This window comes from Carcharodon carcharias, chromosome 18 (assembly GCF_017639515.1).
Source record: "Carcharodon carcharias isolate sCarCar2 chromosome 18, sCarCar2.pri, whole genome shotgun sequence".
Lineage (NCBI taxonomy): Eukaryota > Metazoa > Chordata > Chondrichthyes > Lamniformes > Lamnidae > Carcharodon > Carcharodon carcharias.
Genome location: NC_054484.1, coordinates 68,038,919 through 68,062,944, shown reverse-complemented (window position 1 = coordinate 68,062,944; position 24,026 = coordinate 68,038,919). Strand labels below are relative to the sequence as shown.

General features: G+C 40.5%; 2 protein-coding genes across 6 annotated transcripts in view; one reads left to right on the top strand and one right to left on the bottom strand.

Moving 5' to 3' along the window:
• riox2 (ribosomal oxygenase 2) overlaps nucleotides 1-15,585 on the top strand; it is a 48,889-nt gene extending 33,304 nt beyond the window's left edge. For all 4 annotated transcript variants that reach the window (XM_041210779.1, XM_041210781.1, XM_041210778.1 and 1 more), the window contains exons 9-10: nucleotides 5,206-5,310; nucleotides 14,152-15,585. In XM_041210779.1, coding sequence (XP_041066713.1) covers nucleotides 5,206-5,310; nucleotides 14,152-14,310 — 264 coding nt within the window. In that variant the 3' untranslated portion in view covers nucleotides 14,311-15,585. The remainder of the gene's footprint in view (nucleotides 1-5,205; nucleotides 5,311-14,151) is intronic.
• Nucleotides 15,586-22,198: 6,613 nt separating this feature from the next.
• LOC121290944 overlaps nucleotides 22,199-24,026 on the bottom strand; it is a 142,629-nt gene continuing 140,801 nt past the window's right edge. For both annotated transcript variants that reach the window (XM_041212002.1, XM_041212004.1), the window contains one exon: nucleotides 22,199-22,960. In XM_041212002.1, the coding sequence (XP_041067936.1) occupies nucleotides 22,869-22,960 (92 nt within the window). In that variant the 3' untranslated portion in view covers nucleotides 22,199-22,868. The remainder of the gene's footprint in view (nucleotides 22,961-24,026) is intronic.

The window sequence follows — 24,026 nt, the reverse complement described above, 5'->3', positions numbered from 1 at the left end:
AATGCATCAGAGAGTAAGGTCCATGCAGGGAATAGTAGTAAAAATATAAAATTGAAGTCACTTTTGCTGAATGCATGGAGCACCTACAATAAGATAGATGAATTAGTGGCAAAAATAGAAATAAATCGCCATTACAGAGACATGGTTACAAGGTGACTGAGGTTAGGAAGTAAATATTCCATTGTACAGAATGTTTTGAAAAGATGGGCAGAATGGAAAAGGAGAAAGGGTAATCCTGATAATAAAGGTTGACTTAAGGACGTTAGAGAGAAGGGATCTTTGCTCGGAAAAAAAGGAAGTAGAATCAATATGGGTGGAGGTTAGGAATAACAAGGTCCGAAAGCTTTGGTGAGAGTAGTTTTAGGCCCCCTAACAGTAGTTAAACCATGGACAAAGCATTAAACAAGAAATTATTGGAGCCTGTAACAAAGACAATGTAATAATTGGGGGGACTTTAATCCTCATATAGATTGGAACAATAAAATTGGTAAAGGTGGTCTGGAAGATGAGTTTGTAGGATGCATTTGTGACAGTTTCCTGGAGTAATATGTTGTGGAACCAACCAAGGATAAAGCTATTTTAGATCTAGTATTTTGCAATGAGACAGGGTTAATCCACTGGGAAATAGTGATCATAATACAATTGAATTCCACATTAAGTTTGAAAACAACATACTCCAATCATAAACAAGAATCTTAAACTTAAACAAAGCCAATTACATCAGTATGAGGGGAGAACTGGCTAAAGTTGATTAGGTAAGTTGACTGAAAGGTCTGGCAGTAATTAAACAGTGGGAGACATTTAAAAAAAACAATTCAAACTGTCCAGCAAAAATACATTCCATTGGAAAAACAAAAACTCAATGAGAAAGATTAAGCGTGGTTTACTAAGGAGGTTAAAGATAGTATTAGATTAAAAGAGGAGGTTTATAATGTTGCAAAAAATAGCAAGTCTGAGGATTTGGAGTATTTTAGAATCAGCAAAGGACCACCAAAAGGTTGATTAAAAAGGGAAAAAATAGAATGAAAGCAAACAGTCAGGAATATTCCAACAGATTGTAAGAGCTTTTACAAGTATATAAGGAAGAGAGCAGCGAAATTTGATTTCTCAGAAGCAGAGACAGGAGAAATTATCATGGAAAATGAGGAAATAGTAAGAGACATTGAACAAATATTTTGTGGCCGCTTTCACAGTAGAAGACACAAGTTAGATACCAGAAATAGAGGGTAACTTAGAGGCTAATAAGAGTGAGGAAATTCAGATCATTAATATCAACAAAGAAAAAGTACTGAAGAAATTCAAGGAATTATAATCTGACAAATCCCCAGACCTAATGGCCTACACCCTAGGGTTCTGAAAGAGCTGCAGAAATAATGGATGTGCTGGCTATGATTTTCCAAAATTCCCTAGATTCTGGAACAGTTCCAGTTAGCAAATGTAAAACTGCTATTCAAGAAAGGAAGGTGAGAGATAAAAGGGAACTTACAGTCCATTTAGCTTGACTTCAGTCATCAGGAAAGTGCTGGAATCTGTTATTAAGGAAGTCTTAACAATGCACTTAGAAAAACATAGGGCAGAATTTTCTGCCTGCCGGGCGGGTGGGCCCGACCCAATCTCCGGCGGGCGGGGAGCCGATCTCTGCCAGAGAAGCCGGCCCCGCCGCCATTTTAGCTGGGCCGGCCAATTAAGGCCTGCCCAGCGTGATGTCCGCCAGGAAGCGCTATGCACTTCCTGTGGGACGGGGGTGGGAATCCCCAAAAGCGAGAGTGCAATCTATCACGCATGTGCACAAAAGAGCTCACATCTCCCTGAGGCTAAGTGCTGCCTCAGGGAGATCGCAGACAGTTTTAAAAATGTTAAAAATAGAGAATAAAAATCCTTAACATGTCCCCCTCATGTGACAATGTCACATGAGTGGGACATGTTCATAAATTACACTTAAACTTTTTAAACCCCTACATGAAACCTCAACCCACTGTTGGATGAGGTTTCATGTTTTTTCTATTGCCCGCCAGGGCTCCTGGCCTTAGTTGGCTATTGACAGGTCGGCAGGGCCGCAGCTGGTTTTGCTGCACCCCCGCCTTCCTGAAAACTTAAATGGGGTGGAGTATGTTATATGCTGGCCAGCTGAATGGCTCTGTTTTCAAAGTCCGTGAGGACCTTCATTTCAGGCATTCCTCCACCAATATGCATCCCCTCACTCTTGTGTGCCAGTGTAAGCAAGATACCTCCTGGGGCCAGATGATAAGTATGCCTGGCATGTGTGGGTTTTGAGTGTCCATCAATGGGATGAGGACAATGAAGGTGTGTGTGAGAGAGGGAATGGTGATTTCCCTTCAACTGGCAGTGACTGAGGAACCTGTGGATGTGTGATGGGTTTGTGCGCATTTGAGAGCAATGAGAAGAGTGACTTACCCTGGAGGAATGGAGGAGATCATTCATTCACTTGCAGCACTGGGTGGCTATCCTCTTTTGAAGGGCGTTGATGCTCACCACTGCTGCCACCGCCTCCCATGCTGGATTGGTGATGTTGCTGCCCATTTGAAATGGACCTGGACAGTCCTAGTTGTGAGGTGAATCTGTTAAATGCTCTGCAGGCATAACGAGTTTTGATCTGCGAGTCCCCTGGTTTTGTATTGGAATGTCCTTACAATTGGGCATGAGATGCCATGAAGATGAGAAGAGGATTCTTTTGTTCTTGTGACTCCTGTTGGTAGCTTCCAGAATAAAGGTCATGTGACTTGGAGCAGCCATTTTTTTGGTTCAGCAGAAAGTCCATTTTAAAGATTGCAACAAAAATAAAGTTTGGATACACACAGTGTTAGATTTATTTAACAAGAGCCTGAGTAAATTAGGTCTATATGTTCTGGAGCTTAGAAGGATGAGAGGTGATCTTACTGAAACAATCAAATTATGATGGCGCTTGATAGGGTAGATGCTGTTTCCCCTGGCTAGGGAATCTAGAACAAGGGGGAGAAGTTTCAGGATAAAAGGCTGAGAGGAGGAGAAATTTCTTCGTTCAAAGGATTGTGAATCTTTGGAATTTTCTACCTCAGAGGGTTGTTGATGCACCATAATTGAATATATTTAAGGCTGAGATAGACAGAATTTTGGTCTCTCAGAAAGTCAAGGTATATGGGGAGTGGGAGGGAGAGTGTAGTTGAAAACCTGAGATCAGCCATGATTACGTTGAATGGTGGAGCAGGCTCATTGGGTCACGTGATCTTCTCCTCCTATTTCTTATGTTCTCAGCGGCCTTCCCAATGCCCGATCCCTCGATCAGGTACTGAATGCCTTTGAACGAGGGATACCCCCCAACCCCCTCCGCGGAAGCTGTCAAGCAAACACAACTGGGTTCGCTTTTTGGGCTCTGGTCCTGTCGTAGGTTGAATACTAGCAAAGGCAGGATGAGGCCCTTGATTGGGGATTAATTGCCCACTTAAGGGCCTCAATTAGTGCCAGGTCATGAAGGCCGTCCAAGAGCCTTCCTGCCATGAGTGGAGGTGGGAAGGCGGCGGGTCCCCGCCCTACACCCTCCTGCCCTATCAAAAGCCTACTCCCCGGATTCCAAACTCACTACTGGGGATTGGGGTGGGTGGTGGCATTAAATTCCATCCTTTGTGTCTCCTCACAATTTGCTTTCCCACTTAAGTTTGTATCGTCAGCAAATTTAGCTATAATATATTCGGTCCCTTCATCCACGTCATTAATATAGATCGTAAATGGTTAAGGCCTCAGGACATGGTGCTAGGAGTTTGGAACTCTTCGTGATGGCAGTAGATGCTAGATCAAATGTTAGTTCTAAATCTGAAATTGATAGATTTTTGTTAACAATAAATATTAAGGGAATTGGGAGAAAGGCCTGATGAGGAGTTAGGTCACAGACCTGCATGATTTCGTAGAAAGGCAGAACAGGCTTGAAGGGTGTAAGTTTTTGTGGATGTTTAAACTCTAACTCTGAGCCTTTACTCACCTAATATGAATTTGTCCTTTTGAGACTTTGACCATTCAGGCATAATTTTGGGAAAATGTTATTAAGTAACTAAATTCACAACAGTTCGGTAGTGACTTTACTGGCTCAACACGATTCTTGCTTCCTAATTCAGCCTTGGATCAGTCGACGCATGTGTTGGTTCCTCTCTCTTTGTCTTTGTTCTTTTGTTCACAGTAAGCATGCAGTCCTTCTTTGCAACTTTTTCAGTTCTTCTTCCCACTCTTCGTGCTTTGCTGGAAGCTGGTGCTTATTAACCCTTTCTGACACACAGCCCAATCTCATGATCGGTGGTGTTCCTAGACTCTGATTTGGGATCTGTATGATCAATCTCTGTTTTCTTAAGGGGTTCAGTCATCTACAGATGTCACATCCTGTTACCTCCTCATTGGTTCCCTAAGGTGTCAGTTACCTGTGGAACAATCCCTCTTATTATAGTGCTTTTCCATCCTTTCATTAAATTTTATGATCTTCTACTAAGATAATGGTGTGCCTTAGATAGTTTTGTGTCTGCATATTGGAGATAAGAGAGCATGTGGTGTCAATGTATTGATGATTAACTTTTGGGCTCATTGTCCCAAATGCCTAATATGGGTATCAATATTGCATATAGAAAACTCATTAAGGCAGCTGCTTAGCAGTGTTTGGGCTGAAAAAGTTGCTTGCTGGTGTAGATTTTTATAATAACTGTTTGTGCTTAGCACAAGTTATTTAGAAACAGCGGAAGAGTACAAAGTGGCACCTATCCTTAAAATTAATTCAGAAATTACGAAGTTGCTTCATAAATAAAACCTACACAAAGCATGTATAAAATCAGTACGTAAAGACAATCGGTGTGCAAAGATGAGGTAGCAAGATACACTTAGAAAATACAGCACGATCTGTTTAGTAGATGCACGTTCATAAGTAACAAGAGACAAAAACACTTACAAAAGTAAGGTTAGATTAACCTAAATGAAAAATATTTAGGACAGAAAGCAGGAGAAACAGGAGTGGTGGAATATACTACCAGAGTTAGTAACTGATGCAGAGACCATGTCAACATTTAATAAGTAGTTTAAATAATAGAAAGAAAAGGGAGTGAAGGGAAAGGAGATCAGGGTAGGCACATGGAATTAGGATCACTAATAATGTGGAGGATGGAAATCAATGTGGAATGATTGAGTCGAATCGTAATTGTATGTAATTTTAGAGTTACTGTAATGTTTTCTCAGGATGAATCTCGAGAAATGATGGTGTATGTATATCATTCTCTGAAAAATAGCAGAGAAAACCACATGATGGGGGCTGAGGACAATGAAGAAGAAGAAAGTTTTCAGGTGAGAATACTGTTGTTTTCTTGAAATTTCTATGAATATGGTAAGATTTCCTTGAACTCCCACATATTTCAACTTGGGAAGGAGGAAAGACCAGTATGATTTAAAGATATTCAATCTAGTAGCAGAAATATAGGAACATAAAATCAGGAGCAGGCCATTTAGCCCTCAAGCTTGTTCAAGATTGAGCTGTGGCCTAACTCTAAATATCTGCCTATGCCCCATATTCCTTAATACCGTTGGTTAACAGAAACCTATCAGCTTCAAGTTTGAAGTTAACAATTAACCAACTGAAGGTGTTCCAAACTTCAATCCTCCCTTGTAAAATTGTTTCCTAACTTCACTCTTGAAGTTCCTGATTAACAGCTCTAATTTTTAGGTTGTGTCCTTTAGTGGAAATAGCATAGGTAGTTTTCTCTCTATCAGTTTTCCATGACATCTTGAAAACATCAAACAGATCACCCTTAATCTAAACGTCAGGGAATACAACCTTAATTCATGTAGCCTATTCATAATTTAACCCTCGGAGTCTGGGTATCATTCTAATAAATCTACGCTGTGTTCCCTTGAAGCCAATATTATATCCTTCCTAAGGTATAGGGCTGGATTTTTAAAACAAGTAGGGATCCAGATTGGTGGCGGGTGGGCATGTAATTTGACACCGTTGACCTCCGTGTTGGTTCCCCGCAATGATCCTGACTCCAAGTCATTTTGAAAGAGGCCAGGGTCGGGGTTGAATCGTGATTTCCAGTTGGCGATATAGGCAGCCCACATTGTTCCAGGCCATCATAGTGGGCTTAGGATGGGAGCTCGATGGATCAAGCGAAGGCCTCACCCGGGATGCTGGGCTACAGCTGCTGGCTGTCCTTTGGAGGATTTGCCCTCCAGGATCATGGCCAGGCAGCTGTGGCATATTTGAAAAATTAAAATTAACCTACCTGCCCTGGTCCGTCACTGTCTGCATCCTCCATCAGCAGCTCCCATCTCGGCAGGTAGGGCTGTCGATTTCTCCATGCTGGAGGGCCTCCCGTTGGCCTTCCAGTTTCGGAGCTTACCCATGATTCCTGATTGTACCCTTGCTCCCTGGCTTTTAGTTAGTTGGAGCATTGAAAATTGCAGTGGGCATGTCTAAAGCATGCCGTGTGGGGCCAGCACCTGGCACTCGCCTATATGTCTGGTCCCTGACTCCTGATTAAAATTTCAGCTCATCATGTCTACAACTGAACACATTACACCAGGTGTTCTCTAACCAAGGCTTCATATAGTTGTAGCATGACTTCTATCCCATTGTAAGCTAATCCCCTAAATATAAAGGCCAGCATTCCATTACTATTTTTGATTATTTTCTGTACCTGTTCATGACATTTTAATAATCTGTTTACTTGGACTGCCAAGTTTCTTCTGACCTCCACTGTTTCTAGCTTTTCACTGTTTAGAAAATTCCCTGTTCCATCCTTTTTATGTTCAATGTGGATGATCTCACACTTGCCTAAATTGAAATTCATTTGCCACAGTTTTGCCCATCCACTTAGTCTCTTTGTATCTCTATACATCGATCAACATAGCTTTCAGTGTCACCTATCTTTATGTCATGGACAGACTTGAATATCTACTCCATCATCTAATTCACTAATCAATGCAGTGAATAGTTGCAAACACAGCATAGGCCCCTGCGTGGAGCCAATAGCCACATCCTACCAATTAAGCGTACCTGTCCATTATCTCTACTTACTGTCTCCAGCTGTTCAACCAATCCCCTAACTTGGTCACCAATTTGCCTTCAGTTGCATGAGCTTCCACTTTAACTATCAGTCCCTTCAGTGGGACTTTATTGACTGCTTTCTGGAAGACCATATAAACAACCTGTCCACCACTTGAGTTACCTCTTCAAAAGTTCAGTTGAATTTATCAGATATGACTTGTGCTATACAAATACATGTTGGCTTTCCCTGATCAGCTGAAAATTTTCAAGATGTTCAGTCACTCCACGCTTAAGTATAGACCAGTAATTTCCCAACAACAGATGGTAGGCTAACTGGCCTAACAATACCCTCAATTCCCCCTCTCAACTTTCTTCTATAGCCGTCCAACACGTGCAGTTTTCCAATCTAAAGGAACGTTCTTGAATCAAGAGAATTCCTTATTTTAATTTTTATTATCACGATTGTTAGTTTTTAAGGAATCCATATCACTCCTAATTGTAGTTGTTTTGTGCTGATTTTGATATCCCTATAAGTTTTTTTCATACCCCCTTTTGGTATCACTTACTATCTGTTTTGTCACCCGTTGCCGTTCTTTATCGTTCCTATGCAACTGGATCTGTGCTACTTTTAATTTTATGTTATTCCTTTCCTCTTTAGTCATTCATAATTGCCTTTTTTTTTGGCAAGTAGACCTCTTCCCCCTTAGGGTCATAAACTAGTTCTGTATTGCATTCAATTCTTCTTTGAACACCCCCAACTGATCTCCTGTTGTTTTACTCTAACAAATTTGCCCTGTTTACTTGGTATGGTAGCATAATGGTTATATTACTGGACTGATATGAGTTCAAATCCCACCTTGACATCTGACGTATTTAAATTCAGTTAATTTAATAAATTTGAAATAAAAAGTGAGTAACAGTAATGGTAACTGTGAAATTACCCATTTGTTGTAACAATCCATCTGTTTCGCTAATGTCCTTTAGGGAAGGAAATCTGCGCACCTTGTCCGATCTGGCCTATCTGTGACTCCAGACCTGCTACATTGTGGTTGACTCTTAATTGCTCTCTGAAATGGCCCAGCAAGTTACTCAGTTGTCTCTGACATGAGCAATGAATGCTGACCTTGCCAGTGATGCCCATGTCCTGTAAATAAAGAAAAAAAACTAGATAGTGTCTACCTCATTCCCCTTGTTGGTTCTAGAACACACTGTTACAAAAAACTAACCTGAATATGCTCAAGAAAGTTGCTACATTTCTGACGTGAATTCATCTACTTATCTCAATCTATATGGAAATTAAAATCCCACATTATGTGCCTAAACCACATATTGTCTAATCTCTGCATTTATACATTGTGCCACTTCACAGCTGCTACAAGAGGGCCTGTACATAAATTCTGCTACAGTTTTATATAATTTTCTGTTTCTAAATTCTCCCCTAAAGTATCCACTGCCTATCTATTTATATCATTTCATATAGAACTATTTATTAATGCTACTAGATTCCCAATCCTCCTGGTAAATCTTCTAACCTGGTATATATATTTCCCATTCATGGCCATCCTGTGCCATGTTTCAGTAGTGGCTACCATGTCGTACCCTCTAAGATAAATTTGCGCCTGCAATCCATTCAGTTTGTTCCTTATACTTGGTGTTTTTATGAAGAATATTTGAGCCACACACTCTAAGCTGTCTTTCTGCTCTAATGTTGTTTTTCTCACACGTTTATAGGAGAATGCTTAAGCTACTACAATACTTTAACGATTCAAAATTTTGAAAGGAGTTATGATGAGAGTTTTCTTTAAAGTAAAAGAGTGCCGTTTGATGGTTAAGTGTCCAGCCAAATATGATACAAAGTCAGACAACCCATAATGAACATAGGAACAAAGTAGGCTATTCAGTTCCTTGAGCCCGTTCAACCATTCTGTTAGATCATAGCTGATTTATTCCTCAACTCTATTTACTCGCCATTGCTCCATATTGCTTTATACCCTTACTTAACAAAAATCTATCAATCTCAGTCTTGAAAATTTCAATTGCCCCAGCATTTGCAGCCTTTTGGAAAGTGTATTGCAAAGTTTCACTACCCTTTGTGTGAGCAAGTGCTTCTAGCTGTCACTCTTGAATGATCTAACTCTGCTTTTAAGATTGTGCCCTCTTGTTCTGGATTCCCCTACCAGAGCAAATAGTTTCTCAGCTTGTACCCTATCAAATCCCTTTATCAACACCTTGATTAGATCACTCCTAAATCACTTAAACTCAGGAGAATACAAACCAAGTTTATGCATCCTGCCTTCGTAATTTAACCCTTTCAACCCTGGTACCGTTTTGGTAGTTCTGCACTGTACTCCCCCCACCCCCAAACCCAATATATCCTTTCTGTAATCTAGAGGAGAATTTTCTCCCATCGGGGGGGAGCTGAGCAGGAGTGGCCAGTCACGACCCGCGATCGGCTGCACACTGCCATTTTACGTGGGCGGGCCAATTAAGGCATGCGCGCAAAAGAGCGCAGAAATCTTTCTGAGGCACAGAGCTGCCTCAGGGAGATTAGTTTGGTCAAAAATTTTAATAAAGAAAAAGAAATTTAAAGACTGTCACATGAGCTGGGACATATCAATGAACTTTAATAAATTTTACTCAATTTATAAACACTTCATGAAACCTCATCCCATCCGTGGATGAGGTTTCAGGATAAATGCAAAGGCCACCTGGGCTCTCCGTCTGCCTGCCAACCTTAAGGTTGGATGAGCAGCTCTGTGGAGTATTGTAATTAGTTTTTAAATGGCCTTAATAGGCCTTTGACAGGCTGGCGGGCGCACAGCCAACTCCGGTGCGCGCTCACTGAATTGAAAATTGGAATGATGTGTGGTGACTTCGGGGTGCATGCCTGACGTCACCATGTGTCATTTTACGCGTCGGCAAGCAGGGCCTGCCCCTGCATGCTGACCCGAAGATTCTGGCCCTAATGTCTAAAATTGAGTGCAGAATTCCAGATGGGGTCTGAGCAAAGCTCTGCACAACTTAGACATAACTTCCTTCTCTTGACATTCCAGCCCCTTTAAGGTGAAGGCCAACCTTCCATCTACCTTTCTTAATACCTGTGCCCTCTGTTATAGTTTAGTGATTTGTCTACCTCTTTGCTAATTTCCATGTAATGCTACAGTTAGCCTTGTTGCTGGTGCTAAGCAAAGCAGAAATCTGGCAGTGCTGTAGTTCCTGATTGCCATCCTATGACCTCGAATGGAAAGTGGATGCAGAAGGTGTTGCCTATACTCTATACAAGACTTGGGCATTTGCAGCCCGTGGTGAAATAGCCTGCTGAAATTTGATATAATGCTCTAGTATAATGCTTATATCATGCTCTAGTATAATCCACCACATTATAAAGAGGAGACAAAAGGAAAGGCCGGTACAAAAGAGGATATTATCGTTTTCCGTTGTCTCATCATCCTTTTGGCACTGCTGCAAACCATAATCACTATTAATTGAAATAGGTCATATTGGTGACAATATCAAAGATGCTGTTTTACATTATATTTTAACAGTAGTCTAGTTACTTGTTGCAATGTTAACATGTGGAAAGAAAGGGTCAGAAAGCAAAACAAATTTTAATTTAGAACTGATAAAATATAATACTCTTTTTGTTACAATCTGTTATCTGAATATTCATAGTAAAGCCACCTAGATATGTACCAACACCACTGGATCAACAAAAACATCAGGCCTTTTTTTTTTTTAACCCAAAATCATTGGGAATTTGGAGCTCCTGACATACTGCCGTCTTGCCATTGTGGGCTGCAAGTGAGCTTTGTTCAACCTAAGTGTCTCGGGACAGTCACATCAAGTTAGTGCTGCATATGGCTATGTAAGCTTGAGCAATTGTTGTTAATAGTAGCCTGTTCAATGTTGTTAATTAATTATGTGGTACACATCATTTTCTAGACACACATTCTCATGCAGAATGATTTCACAAAGGAAAACTACCTCCAAGTTGACAATGGAGATTGAGTTTCAGCCAGTGGGCATAACTTAACCATGATTTTCGTTAAAATTGAATTGTTTTCTTGTGTGTACCAGATAATTGTGTTGGATTACTATTTAAGGAGCTTGTGTGGAATTCTGTGGCAAGTAACTCATCTCCTGACTCCCTAAAGTCAGTCCACCATACATAAGGCAGAAGTCAGGAGCGATGGACTACTCTCCGCTTGCCTGGACGAGTGCAGCTCCAACAACACTCAAGAAGCTTGACACCATCCAGGACATAGCAGCCTGCTTGATTGACACTCCATCCATCAACTTAAACATTCACCCCCTCCACCACTGACTAACAGTGGAAGTAGTGTGTAGCATCTACAAGATGCATTAAAGAAATTCACCAAGGCTCCTTTGATAGCATCTTCCAAATCCACGACCCCTACCACCCAGAAGGACAATAGCAGCAATTGCATGGGGACACCTCCAAATCATACACCATCCTGACTTAGAACGATATTGCCGTTCCTTTACTGGTCAAAATCCTGGAACTCCCTAACAGCACTATAGGTGTACGTACACCACATGGACTGCAGCAGTTCAAGAAGGTGGCTGAACACCGCCTTCTCAAGGGCAATTAGGGATGGGTAATAAATGCTGGCCTAGCAAGCGATGCCCATGCCCTGTGAATAAATAAATTAAATTGCCTCTGCCTATTTCCATAATGCTGAACTGAAAGCCACCTGTTCCACATGAACCCATTTCCCCAATCCTTCTAGATATGCCAACAGATTTTTTATTTCATCTAACATCCTGACTCCTTCACATAGCTTGTTATTACCAGCAAACTTGTGGACAGTTCCACAACAAACGCTATCCAATTTAAACAAAAGCAAAATACTGAGGATGCTGGAATTCTGAAATAAAAAATGCTGAAATACTCAGCAGACCAGGAGAGAGGAACAGAGTTCACATTCCAAGCCGATGGCCATATGTCATTGTGTTTTTAACATAAGCAACATGATAATTGATAGCACCCCTGCTTGATGTATACATATCTGGCATTGCCTTGTTTAATTGCATAATGGTACATCAGTCTACATTGAAAGACATCTTGATTATCCAACTTAAGATTTGCTGGAGAATCTAGATCCTGTTGCTGCAGAATTTTGTTAAAATTGCTACTGATATTTTCCTTGAGGCACTACAGATCTCTAGGTTTTTGGGGAGTCAGGAAATGAGTCATTGGCCAAAAGAATACTCAGCCTTTGACCTGCTCTTGTAGTCACTGTTTTTATGAGCTTGGTCCAGTTAAGTTCCTGGTCAATGGTAACTCACAGGATGTCAGTGGAAGAGGACTCAATGATGGTAATGCCAATGAATATTAAGGGGATGTGGTTAGCCTCTCTCTTGTTGGATGTGGTCATTATCTGTTATCTCTGTGGCTCGAACTTAACTTCCATTGATAAGCCCAAGCGTGAATGTCATCCAAGCCTTGCTGCATGCTTCGTATTTTGAGGAGTTGCAAATGGAATTGAACCCTCTGCAAGGAGGCCATTGGTGAAACAGCTGAATATGTTTAGGCCTAGGACACTACCCTGCGGCAATGTTCTGGGACTGAGCTGATAGACTTTCAACACACACAACCATCCTCCTTTGTGCTTCAACCATTGGAGAGTTTTCCCCCTAATTCTCATTGGCTTCAATTTATTAGGGCTGCTTGATGTCACACTTGATCAAATACAGCCTTTGGGTCAATGCAGATACTTTCACCTCACCACTGGAATTCAGGTCATTTATCTATGTTTGAACCAAGGCTATATTGAGGTCAGGAACCGAACATCATGTGCAAGTTATTGCTGTGTAACACTGCATTGTTGAAAACCCCTTCTGTCACTTTGCTGATGATTAAGAGTAGGTTCATGGAGTTGTAATTGGCTGAACTGGATTTGTCCTGCTTTTTGTGGGCAGGACATAACCAACATTTTTCTTTTGTGAATTGATGCTAGTATGGTAGCTGCGCTACAACAGCTTGGCTAGAGGTGTGGCTAGTTTTAGAAGACAAGTCTTCAGTGCTGCAGCTGGGATGTTGCCAAGGCCCCCCGCCTTTACTGTATCAACTATGCTCAGCCAGTTCTTGATATATCTCTCTCTCTTAGGCACCTAAAAGGCATTTGCGACCATGGACATCTGTGTTACTCCACGGTTATGCTTGGCAAGGTACTGCAGTGGTTTGCCGTTGCCTTCTGCAGATGGCTGACCAAGAGACTCTCCCATTCTTATTGCTTGCCATAGGTGTATCATAAAGATTTGCAGGTTGACAATCAACCTGTTTGGACACATTATGAACGCACCTTCCTTGGCCATCAAGCCCTGGAGTGGGACTTGAACCCAAAGTTTCTGGCTAAGAGGTTGGGATGCCACTCACTGCACCACAAGACCTCCTACTTGATATCAAATTGGCAGAAGACTGGCTTATGCGGTAGTGGGGACTGTAAGAGGGGGCCAAGGTGAATCATCTACTCAGCACTTCTGGCTGAAGATGTTTGCAAACGCTTATGTCTTGCATTTTACCCTGGTGTGCTGGACTCTGCCATCATTCAGGATAGTTGGTGAATGAAGTAGTTTCCAACACTGTCAATATAACTCAAAATTATTCACTTAGTAAGGTTTTGCAATTATCCTCTGAAGGTTGCATTCAGCTGATCTACATGGGCGAAAGTGAATGGTTTGAAAAGCTGCTAGAAAGTGTGGGAATTCCCAAGAAACCATGGCAGTTTTGGTGTTCTACAAATAGCAGTTTTGATGTTAAGCAAAACCTACATTAATCTGATGACTGCCCCAATATAAATAATAAGAGTTTACTGGAAGTTGCATGATTGCCATTGAATATTTGTATCTTTCCATTGATGTGACACTGTATTTATAAATTCTAATAAGTTTCTGAGAAACGGACTTAAAAAAGAATTGAGCATCACCCACATCCTGAGAAATTAGGAAAGAAGCAAAGATATTGACGGATTTTGTTGCATTTCATAATTTGCATTTTTGAAGAATATTTTATATATAGTTATTACACTAATAACGATTTATAATTTGAGTGAAGAAACTGCTTCATTTAGTAGAAATTATTATTCCAAAATTATTTTTCTTCCTTCGCCTCCATACAGGCCCATGGCTTGAGATTTTCTTGGTCTCATTTGGAAGCACTGAAACAACTTTGGACAGGTGACACTGTTTCTGTGAGTGATCTCAAACTGGACTCGGACAAAGCTAAAGAAAATCTTGCATTGTGTCTGTGGACAGAAAATTTAATTGAAGTAGCCTAAGTAAAATGAACTATCGTTTGACTTGGCTCGTTGTTGTTTGAGTGCCTTTTACTGTTCTATACTCTAATAAAAACATGGAACTGGTTTATGGAGTATTCATATTATTACAAAGATGTACAGTATTTGCAAAAACAATTCCAAAAGTTTTCTGGCATGTACAGGAAATAACATTTATTATCAGATTTACATATTTATGTTTTTCAGCTGATGCACATTTCACTGTTTTTCGGTGCCATTCTTATGCAGTCCATGATGTAATACTAAGTAAATATGATTTTCTAGTGATCCCTTTCCACCATCCACAAAGAATATGTCCTTTCACTGTAAAAAAAAAAAATCCCTCCATGTATGTTTCCTTTTTTAAAAAATGAAAATACACATATGTGTATATATACATATGTTTGCCAACAATTTCTATTGGGTCCCCTTTAGGTCAAAAATATTTTAGCTATCTGTTATATATGACATTTAATTAATAAGCAGAACTAACCAAAAGGTAATTGGATAGAATTTTTAATCATGAAATTAAAAAGACAAAGTTGTAGCACCAACAAATTTTTCTATATCCCTCCAAAAAAAGCTTCAATAACAGATGAACTGTATCCTTAATTAGAGCTTATTGAATGGATCCCATTGAGTTCATAATCTTGCATTGATACTGCCAAAAAATTGTGCACACTATTAACCTGTACTTATCTTTGGTTTTTATCTAGATGCTTAATACTGCAACAATATTTGTTTGAAACCCAGCAATGTTTCATACCTTTGGCGTGCTTGGAATACGTGAATATCTTAAAGATGATTTAATCTTTAGAGAACCTGTTTCTTGGGGTGGACACTCTTAGCTTTGTTAGAGCAGAATCCTGAAGCACTAGAGTAAATGATATTTGAAACAAAATTGAAACTTGCCTTTACGCAAAGCTTACTTACATAAGGTATCTGGTATCTACTCTTATCATTTTAATTCACGAGTGCTTTTCAGGGTGGATGACCACTTTTCTAGGCTTTAATGACATTTTTCTCTCCCACTTTTAGTCTGTTGATTTTTAAACTGAACTCCGTGGATCATATGGTTTCTGTATATAAAAAAAACATTCAAGGTGAGGTAACGGGCAGAGTAGAGACCTTGAGGTCATTATATTTCTTCCATCTGTACTCAGGCATACCCACATGCCATAGGCACTGTATATTAAGAATTCGGTACTCTTTATTTTTTCTGCATTTTTTTGATGTATTATTTCTGTTTCTGTCTTTTAATAAAATCATTTACTACAATTATGATGTATTCCTTGGGTAGCTGACACTGACTGTTGTAAAGTGTCACAGACAGAATTTGTGCTTCCCTATTGTCCGTGACCAAATTATTTGTATGTGTGTTTTACTACCCTCAGAGTGGTTGTCCCAAATGAAATATTCTCAGCAGCAAGCCGTTTTATAAGTTTTAAAATAAATAAGGTTATTTATTAACCCACACTTGCCCTGGAGGTTTAAAAACATTGCGTCTTTCTCACACAAAGATTAGATACAGATGAAGAAAAAAAAATACAATTACAACTTGGGATTATTTCAGCCTCTTTCGTAGCAGGCCTGTAGTTTCTTAGGTGAGTTGATACTTTGGCTGGAGTAAAGGTCTTGAAAAGCAGAGGATTCTCAGTAAGCTGCAAGGCTTTTTGTAGTTGATTTGCCAGGAGGTCAGTTCTCCAGTGCAGTTGAATTTGGAACAGGTTGGAGAGAGTCCTAGTCCCACTTTCAAAGTATTGCTGTTTATTTCCTTGGCTGCTTAGTTGACTGCAGCCAGCTCGATAGCTGGTCTCTCTGCCCCTGCAGAGCTGAATCTTGCTGTTTAAAAGGCAACAACAAACATAGTCTTACCCTCATGACCTGTTAGCCCAAGGTCTTTTTCCAAATAAGGTGGTGTGTTAGGCCAATGAACATCCCCTGTTGTGGCTTTTCATACTGAGATTTTGAGACAGCCAATGTCTTTATGTTTGGATGACATGCCATCACAATGCAATGAAAGGTTGATGGGACCCTTTTCATATTCACCTAACACCCAACGTCCTCGAGGTCCCTGGTGAAACATGGTGATGAGTTGTCTGTAAACCCCATTGTAGGTTTTGGTCCATCCTTAAGCAATAAAATGTGTGAATCTCACAAGTGGCTGAGATTCCTTAACTGAGGTGCACATTTATTCAGGTATTGACCACAAACTCCACTGTCTACAGTTCAAGAGCCAAAGTCACATGGTATGCTGCAGCCATCTTAACAGCTTTTGTGTTCCACTTTTAAAATATGGCTTAAAAATTCTAATATTTTTATGCCTGTGTTGGACATGATATGCCTCCCTCCCACAGAGAAAAAATGGAATTCTATGACTTTTTTCATGTGTGCAGCAAATGAAAAACATGCACATTCGCCAGACTTGTTCCAGGGATGTGGGACTGTCTTATGAAGAAAGATTGGGGAAACTGGGCCTATATTCTCAGAGTTTCGAAGAATGAGAAGTGATCCCATTGAAACCTACAAAATACTTAAAGGAATAGACAGGGTAGATGCAGGCAAGATGTTTCCCCTGGTTGGGGAGTCGAGAACTAGGGGACACGATTTCAAAATTAGGACCGAGATGAGGAGAAATTTCTTTACTCAGAGGGTTGTGAATCTTTGGAATTCTCTACTCCAGAGGGCCGTGGAAGCTCAGTCATTGAGTATGTTTAAGGGAGAGATTGATAGATTTCTGATTAACAATAACGTAAAGGGTTGTTGGGATAATGTGGGTAAAATGCATTGAAGTGTTCCATCAACCATGATCATATTGAATGGCAGAGCAGGCTTGATGGGCTGAATGGCCTTCTGTTCCTATTCAAGTCATCATACACACCCGAACTTTCACACACTATAAGCTGGTACTGCTATAGTTTCTCTGTCGCGTTCCCCTTACAAATCCCCAGTTACGTGTTAGCTGGTGAATATTTATTAATATTGGTACATTATTTTGGGAATGATGACTACTAGATGTTATTCTCAAATCAGTTGGTGTAAGTTCAGACCCCATGCTGGTTCCGAGGGAGAAGTCGGGCTTCAACATACTCAGTTCTGTTTGGAAGCTTGTAATATGTAAATTAACCTGATTTTTTTGTTGGGTTGCCTGTAAAGCTCTTTCATGGCTGCTTCCACAATACATGAGTCTGATAAGTTAGGTTCTAGTCCTGTAATGAGGGTGTATTGTTTATTAGACCCCAATTCTTCCCCCTGTATCTTTTAGTTTGTGGCCTTGGAAGTTGAACTGTTGGGTTTAGGTGGATTTATGCTTTAATCCTTGGGGGTGATGGTGACATAATGGTAATGTCACTGGACTAGTAATCTAGATGCCCAGGCTAATGCTCCTAGGACATAGGTTCAAATCCCACCATGGTCCCTGGTGGAATTTGAATTTGATTAATACATCTAGAATATAAAGCAATGCTCAATAATGGTGACCATGATAGCTACCATAGATTGTTGTAAAAACCCATCTGGTTCACTAATGCCCTTTAGGGAAAAAAATCTCTCATCTTTACCTGGTCTGGCCTAGCCTACATGTGACTTCAGGTCCGCAGCAATGTGTGACTCTTACCTGCCCCTGATTTGACCTAGCAAGTCACTCAGTTCAAAGCCAAATAGGGAAGGGCAACAAATGCTGGCCTTGTCAGCAATGCCTACATACCTTGAAAGAATAAAGAAAAGAAAAACTGGTGGTTCTGTGGTTAATTCTGTGTTAGCTACACTTATACTTGCCTTGTGGCTTTCACAAATGTGGTTTGACTTAAGACATACTGATTTCCCCTTTTCTGTTACTTTGGAGATGGGTTTGTCCCCAATCTGCCTTGTGTCCTTTGGGAGACTACTGCCCACAGGTGGCTAGCCAGCTTCTGCTGCACTGTCCTGCAGCTTTTCAACCGGGCAAGGTATCTCCGTCATCGACATCTGTTGGTTTGGGAATTTTCTCTATCCCTATTTAAATCCTGAAAGAAAGTGTCTACTAATCAGACCTCTGGTTAACCACTTCATTCTTTTTAAATTCCATTGGCCCTTCCTTGGCCTCTTCAAACTTAGTGGGCTGCATTTGGCCTTTTTAGGGCTTCCATCCTGACCCTTTTTACCCTGAAAAGCCCTCTGCTAGCCCTTGGAAAGTTCTTCAGCTTTCCTTCTCCTTCCTTAATTATTATTGGCTCTATCACTCCCTGTAGGATGTTGGTCTTTATCAATCTGCAGCTGAAAAGCATTTTTCTGGTTTCCTTCTGTTTCCCTAGTCTCTGTGTTTGTATTGGACCTTCTGGGTGCAGAATCTGGCACCGGATCAGGTCATTTCCCAACAATCGGTCTATTCCCCCAATAGGTAAACTTGGCACAACTTTGACCATCACTACACTGGTGAGCCACTTTGTAGGTGAATTTTTACTAGGCGAACCTTTTAAACGTGCCAGTAAGTCCTTTTACTAGCACTGTGGTGTTTGCTTTTGGGTGGCAGGTCAGCAGCCTTTGCTACAAGCAGTGTTTGCACCCTCTAGCTCTAAAAACAGTTATTTCTTTTCTTGGAGTTTGTGATGAATAAGGAGCCATTTTCCATTTTTGCAAGAAGCTTTGGTAGGTATCTTGCCCTACCCCTATTCCATTTGAATCTGGGCTTGGTACTTTCACGGTTCTGACCGCAGCCCCCTCCATTGGTATCTCACCGGAAGAAAACAGGGTATGGCTCTGCTTTCTAGGTTCTTTCTTTTTTGGGATAAATCTGCTCTGTCTTCTCTACTCCCCTCTGGAGTCTATTTCTGTTCCATCCACCTTTTTATCTCTCCCTTGCTGGCAAGAGTTACTAAATCCAAATTTGATTTGGTTTTGAGGTTTATAGGTTAAATCGTAGTCATCAGCCTTAAAGCTGTGTCTCTGACTTTAGAAACCTATTATTCTTCTACTTGAGTTTTTGAGGCTGAATGGGAGACAGACTTTAAACTCTTCTAGTAGCACTCTTTCTCTTATTTCTTTGAAGCTGTGGTCAATTTTTAGGGCTCGGACTCACCTGTTCAATTCTCTTGAATTCCAGGGAGTTATTTGTGGATTTCTTATAGGAATTCCGGAATTGTTGGTGGTATGTCTCTGGCACAAGATCATAGACACTGAGAATAGCAGCCTTTGTCTGAATGTAACAAGCTGAAATTTCAGCAGACAACATAGAATGAACCTCATGGGCTTTTCCTACTAGCTGACCTTGTATCAGGAGTGTCCAAAACTCTGCTAGCCATTGCAATTGAGCTGCCAATTCCTTAATTGTGAATAAAGTTTCCACATCCTCCTCCTCATCAAACTTGGGCACAAATTGGGAATATTTTAGGAAATCAAAATTTGTCTCTGGGCTAAGGGCATTTAAATTACAGCTAGGTCAAGTCAGGTTCTTCCCAGCTGCTGCAATCTGGCTCAGTTCCTGAGCTTACTGTGCCTGTAACTCACTCTCAAACTTTCTGAGCTAGAAAGCACACTCATACTCTCTCTTTGAATTCCCTTGCATCTCTTTTCTCCTGTAATTCTCTTTCTTTCTCTTTTTGTTGGGCTTTTCTCTCCCTTTTCTTCCTTGACTGAAACTCTAACTTTAGTCTCAACTCTTGCAGGTGAATTTTAGCTAAGACAGCCTGGTTTGGCTCAGGTTCTGTGTCATGTAAATGTTCCCTATCTGGAGTGAGGCCCAAATGCTCAGCCAGCATCTTTAGCATCTCAGATCTCCATGCTTTATTTCATATATTAAGTTTTACCTGCGTAGTTAGGGCTTTTAGCTGTTCCACAAAGACAAGATACAGATGATGAAAAAAAAATACGATTACAACTTGGGATTATTTCAGTCTCTTTCATAGCAGGCCTGTAATTTCTTAGATGAGTTGAAACTTTGGCTGGAGTGAAGATCTTGAAAAGCAGAGGATTCTCAGCAAGCTGCAAGGTCTCTTGTAGTTGAATTGCCAGGAGGTTGGTTCTCCAGTTAACTTGAAATTGGAGAACGTCCTACTTCCACTTTCAAGGTATTGCTGTTTATTGCAATGACTGCTTAGTTGATTACAGCCAGTTTGATAGCTTTCTGCTAGTCTCTCTGACTCTATATGGCTGATTTTTTTGCTGTTTTAAAAGTGGGCAACAAACTTGGCTGTCTTACACTTGTGACCTGTTACAAGTCCAAAGACCTTTTCTAAATAAGATGGTGTATTAGGTCAACAAACATCCTGTGTTGTGACTTTTCACACTCTGAGAGTTTGTGACAGCCAATGTCTTTGTGTTTGGATGAGGGACCCTCACAATACAATGAAAGATCAATAGGATCCATTTCATATTTGTCTAACATCCATTGAGTTTTGAGGTCCCTGGCGAAACATGCAGACGAGTCGTCTGCAAACCCCATTATCTGTAGGTTTTGGTCCATCCTTAAACAATGAGATGTGTTTAACAAGTGGCTGTGAGATTTTGTTATTCAGGTCCATACTAAATCAGGTATTGGCCGCAAACTCTACAGTTCAAATGCTGAAGTTACATGGTATGCTGCAGCTTAACAGCTTTTGTGTTCACTTTTTAAAATGTAGCTTTGAAATTTGTAATATCTTCATGCCTATCCTGGGCATAACATAATTTGAAATTAGTTGCCTGTGTAAGTGTATCAATATTTTCGGGAGATGTACAGATAGAAAGGTTTGAGGATCACTGTTCTAGTTAAAAAATAGTACTGGTAAGTCTGCAGCAAAACATTAGTTTCTTCATGTTTTCTTTTTCTTTCTCTCTTCACTTTGGATTTTCTCTAACCATCCCCTTCCTTCACTTTGGATTCTCTTTCCGCCTCTCCTTCAATGCATGTGTCTCTCCTTTCCACTTCTTTCTCTTCTTGCTTTATTCTTCCCTATTCCAACCATTTTTCTGTGACTCTTATCTATCCATTTCTGTTTGTTTTCTCCAGTTTTCATTTTTTCCTTTTAGCCTCTCTTTTCTTACCTGTTGCCTGTTTGATTCTGCAATACACTCTCTCTATTTACTGCCGCATTTACCCTGCTGCATGAGGAGATACTGGTGATGAGTAGGGATCAGTCACTGAAAGAGCACAAGTGTTAGTGGGAGGAGTTTTCTTTACATAAAAAGAATTGGCATAAGCTCCGGTAGAAGGAATTAAATTCCATGTCTGCAGGATTTGCTGTGAGGAGCTTGCATGATTCACTTTCATTGCAGCTAATCAGAAGGAAGCACTGCTGCCTCACTGTAATAAAAGCATGCTGTGTAAATTGCAAGTGTTGTTACATTTATGCAGGGGTTTGCCTAAGATGTGGATAATATAAATGAAGCACTAATTAAAATAGAATTTTACAGGTGGTTACGATGATCATGAATGTACTTAAAGTGGCCAGTTAATTCTACTACAAATTCAAGTTATTTATTGATGATGCAGTGAACTTTAGCTATAGAAGTAAATAGATTTATTTTCCAAATAGAGGCCATATTTAATTTAAACTTTTTGGCTAGTCGATTCTGAGAAAATATGACAACTCTAGCTTGGTAACACAACACCCCAAGAGGTCAATTTCTTAATTTATCTCTTGTTAATACCTAAATGTTGATTTAGATCAAGTACTTCAGTAGCTTTGTATACATTTTTCTCTTACACCCAGCTATGGATTTAAGCCAGTTTTGAAAAAAAAGCAATAAAGCAGCTGAAAAACCATGCTCAGGTTATTATATTATTCCTTGTGTCCTTTAGTTCTGAAAGTATAAAGAAACTACGGACAAATTTCCTGGAGACTTAGTTTAAAGTTGGTGCATCAAAAATATTGCTTTGTATTGTATGTGACACTCAATCACTTATTGATCAATGTAATTCATTTTTCTACTGATTTAATCCAATAAAAATGCAAATACACATTTTTACCTATTTACAATTGTTTAAAATATCAGTACAACTCCCCATTAATGTTATAAGCTTCAATATTTGAACTTGTGATTGTATTAAAAAAACCACCGTCTTAAGCAAAAATTTACATCGTAAATTGCACACAGGTCAGTTAGCCAATGCAATAGGTTTTTAGTGCTGATACAATGAGCTGTGTATTTTTAAATATATTCTCTTTTTGTTTCGGGGATTTTGATTACACTGACTTCCATCAATGGGTTTCAAAGTAAGAGGTTCTAAATTATACTAGAAGTGACGAAATAGCCATGAAACTTCCTCTTAGTTCTGGCAAGTTGCAACATGGAGAGTAACAGAGCCTTGTACATGTCTCATTGACTAAAACTGTAATGTCTAACTGCTAGGCTCCTAATGGAGAATGAACAAGTATAAATTTGATTGTTTTCTCACAATTAACCACTTTTCATACCAGAATTAATTTACAAACAGAACAGTGCTACTTCAATTGTGATTATTTGGGTTGAAGACAACCTGTACAAATTATAATTGCCTGGAGAGGGATCAGGGATCTTGTTTTGCTCTTCATGACCATGGTAACATTGCTGTGATTGATCTGTCCAAATAACATTTCAGATTTTTCTTTTAGCATTTGTCTTTCTCATATCATCACTTCAATGTCCCAGAACTGTGTCTGTTGTGGCTCCCCTGGAAAGTTTAAGATGATGTGATCCTTGTCATAGAAATCACCACCTGAAAAACAGTACAAAAACTAAAAGTATTAAAATTGTGTTGGTGCAAAATGAAATAAAATGTTACCTTAGCTGATGGCTTTTCAATTATGAAAGTGACAAATTCTATTTACTAGTTACTCTGTAAGCTTCCCCCAACTCTTTTTTTTAGCCTTTTATGGAATATCACCAATTTGTCATCCCAGGATGTAGCTGTGGCTGGAATTTTGTGGAGGTGACAGAAGTCCCACTGATGGGGCTGAAAGCAGGGTTATGAACCTGTCGCAGCAGGCGGCAGGACCTGGGGCTGCATTTTGCTGCTGGCAGCCAATTAAGTGGCTGTTGCCAGCCCAATCAGAGGGCCAGCAGCTCAGCAGCACCGCCAGGAGAGATAATTGCTGCTGAGAGAGGAAAGAGTCCTGGGGTCCATAGCAGATCGGTGAATAAAATATTTAAATAATCAAAGGGGCTGCATGCTGAAGGGGAAATCCCTTCAGAGGAATCACTGGTGCAGCAGAGGCCACCTTCCCTGCCTGTGACCCCCACTTTCTTCAGTAAAACATTCTGCCCCAGTCTCCAGTTAGCTGCTGACTCACGCGATGGGGGGAAGGGGGGTGTCAACCCGTCATTTGCAAGATGCCAACGGCACAGTAAAATGGCCCCTAATTGGGTCTTTGAGTATGCAAATCGGCTGCTGGCCACCTCAGAGCGGGCAGACTGTCTACTTCCAGTCCCACTGTCGATGCCGGGACCAGGTCTGGCAGCTAATTTGATGTGGTTCCCCATGGTTTTACTGGACCCTCCCTCTGCCTTCCAGGTCGCCTCCCAAGGGCTGGTAAAATTCAGCCCTGTGGGCAGGATTTTTCACTAAATGGGTGGGTGTGCACTGGACCTGCTCGAGCGTAAAATGATGCAGGATGACATCAGGCGATCATCCCGACATCATTGGAAAGATTTGATGCCAAATTTATAAATTTTCCAACAGACGGAGTGAACCTGACTTCACAAGTATTGGAGTTGAGCATTGTGAGGTGGCCCCACGGAAAGGATTGTGCATTGCTTCGCTATACTGTGCTGAGGATTCTTCC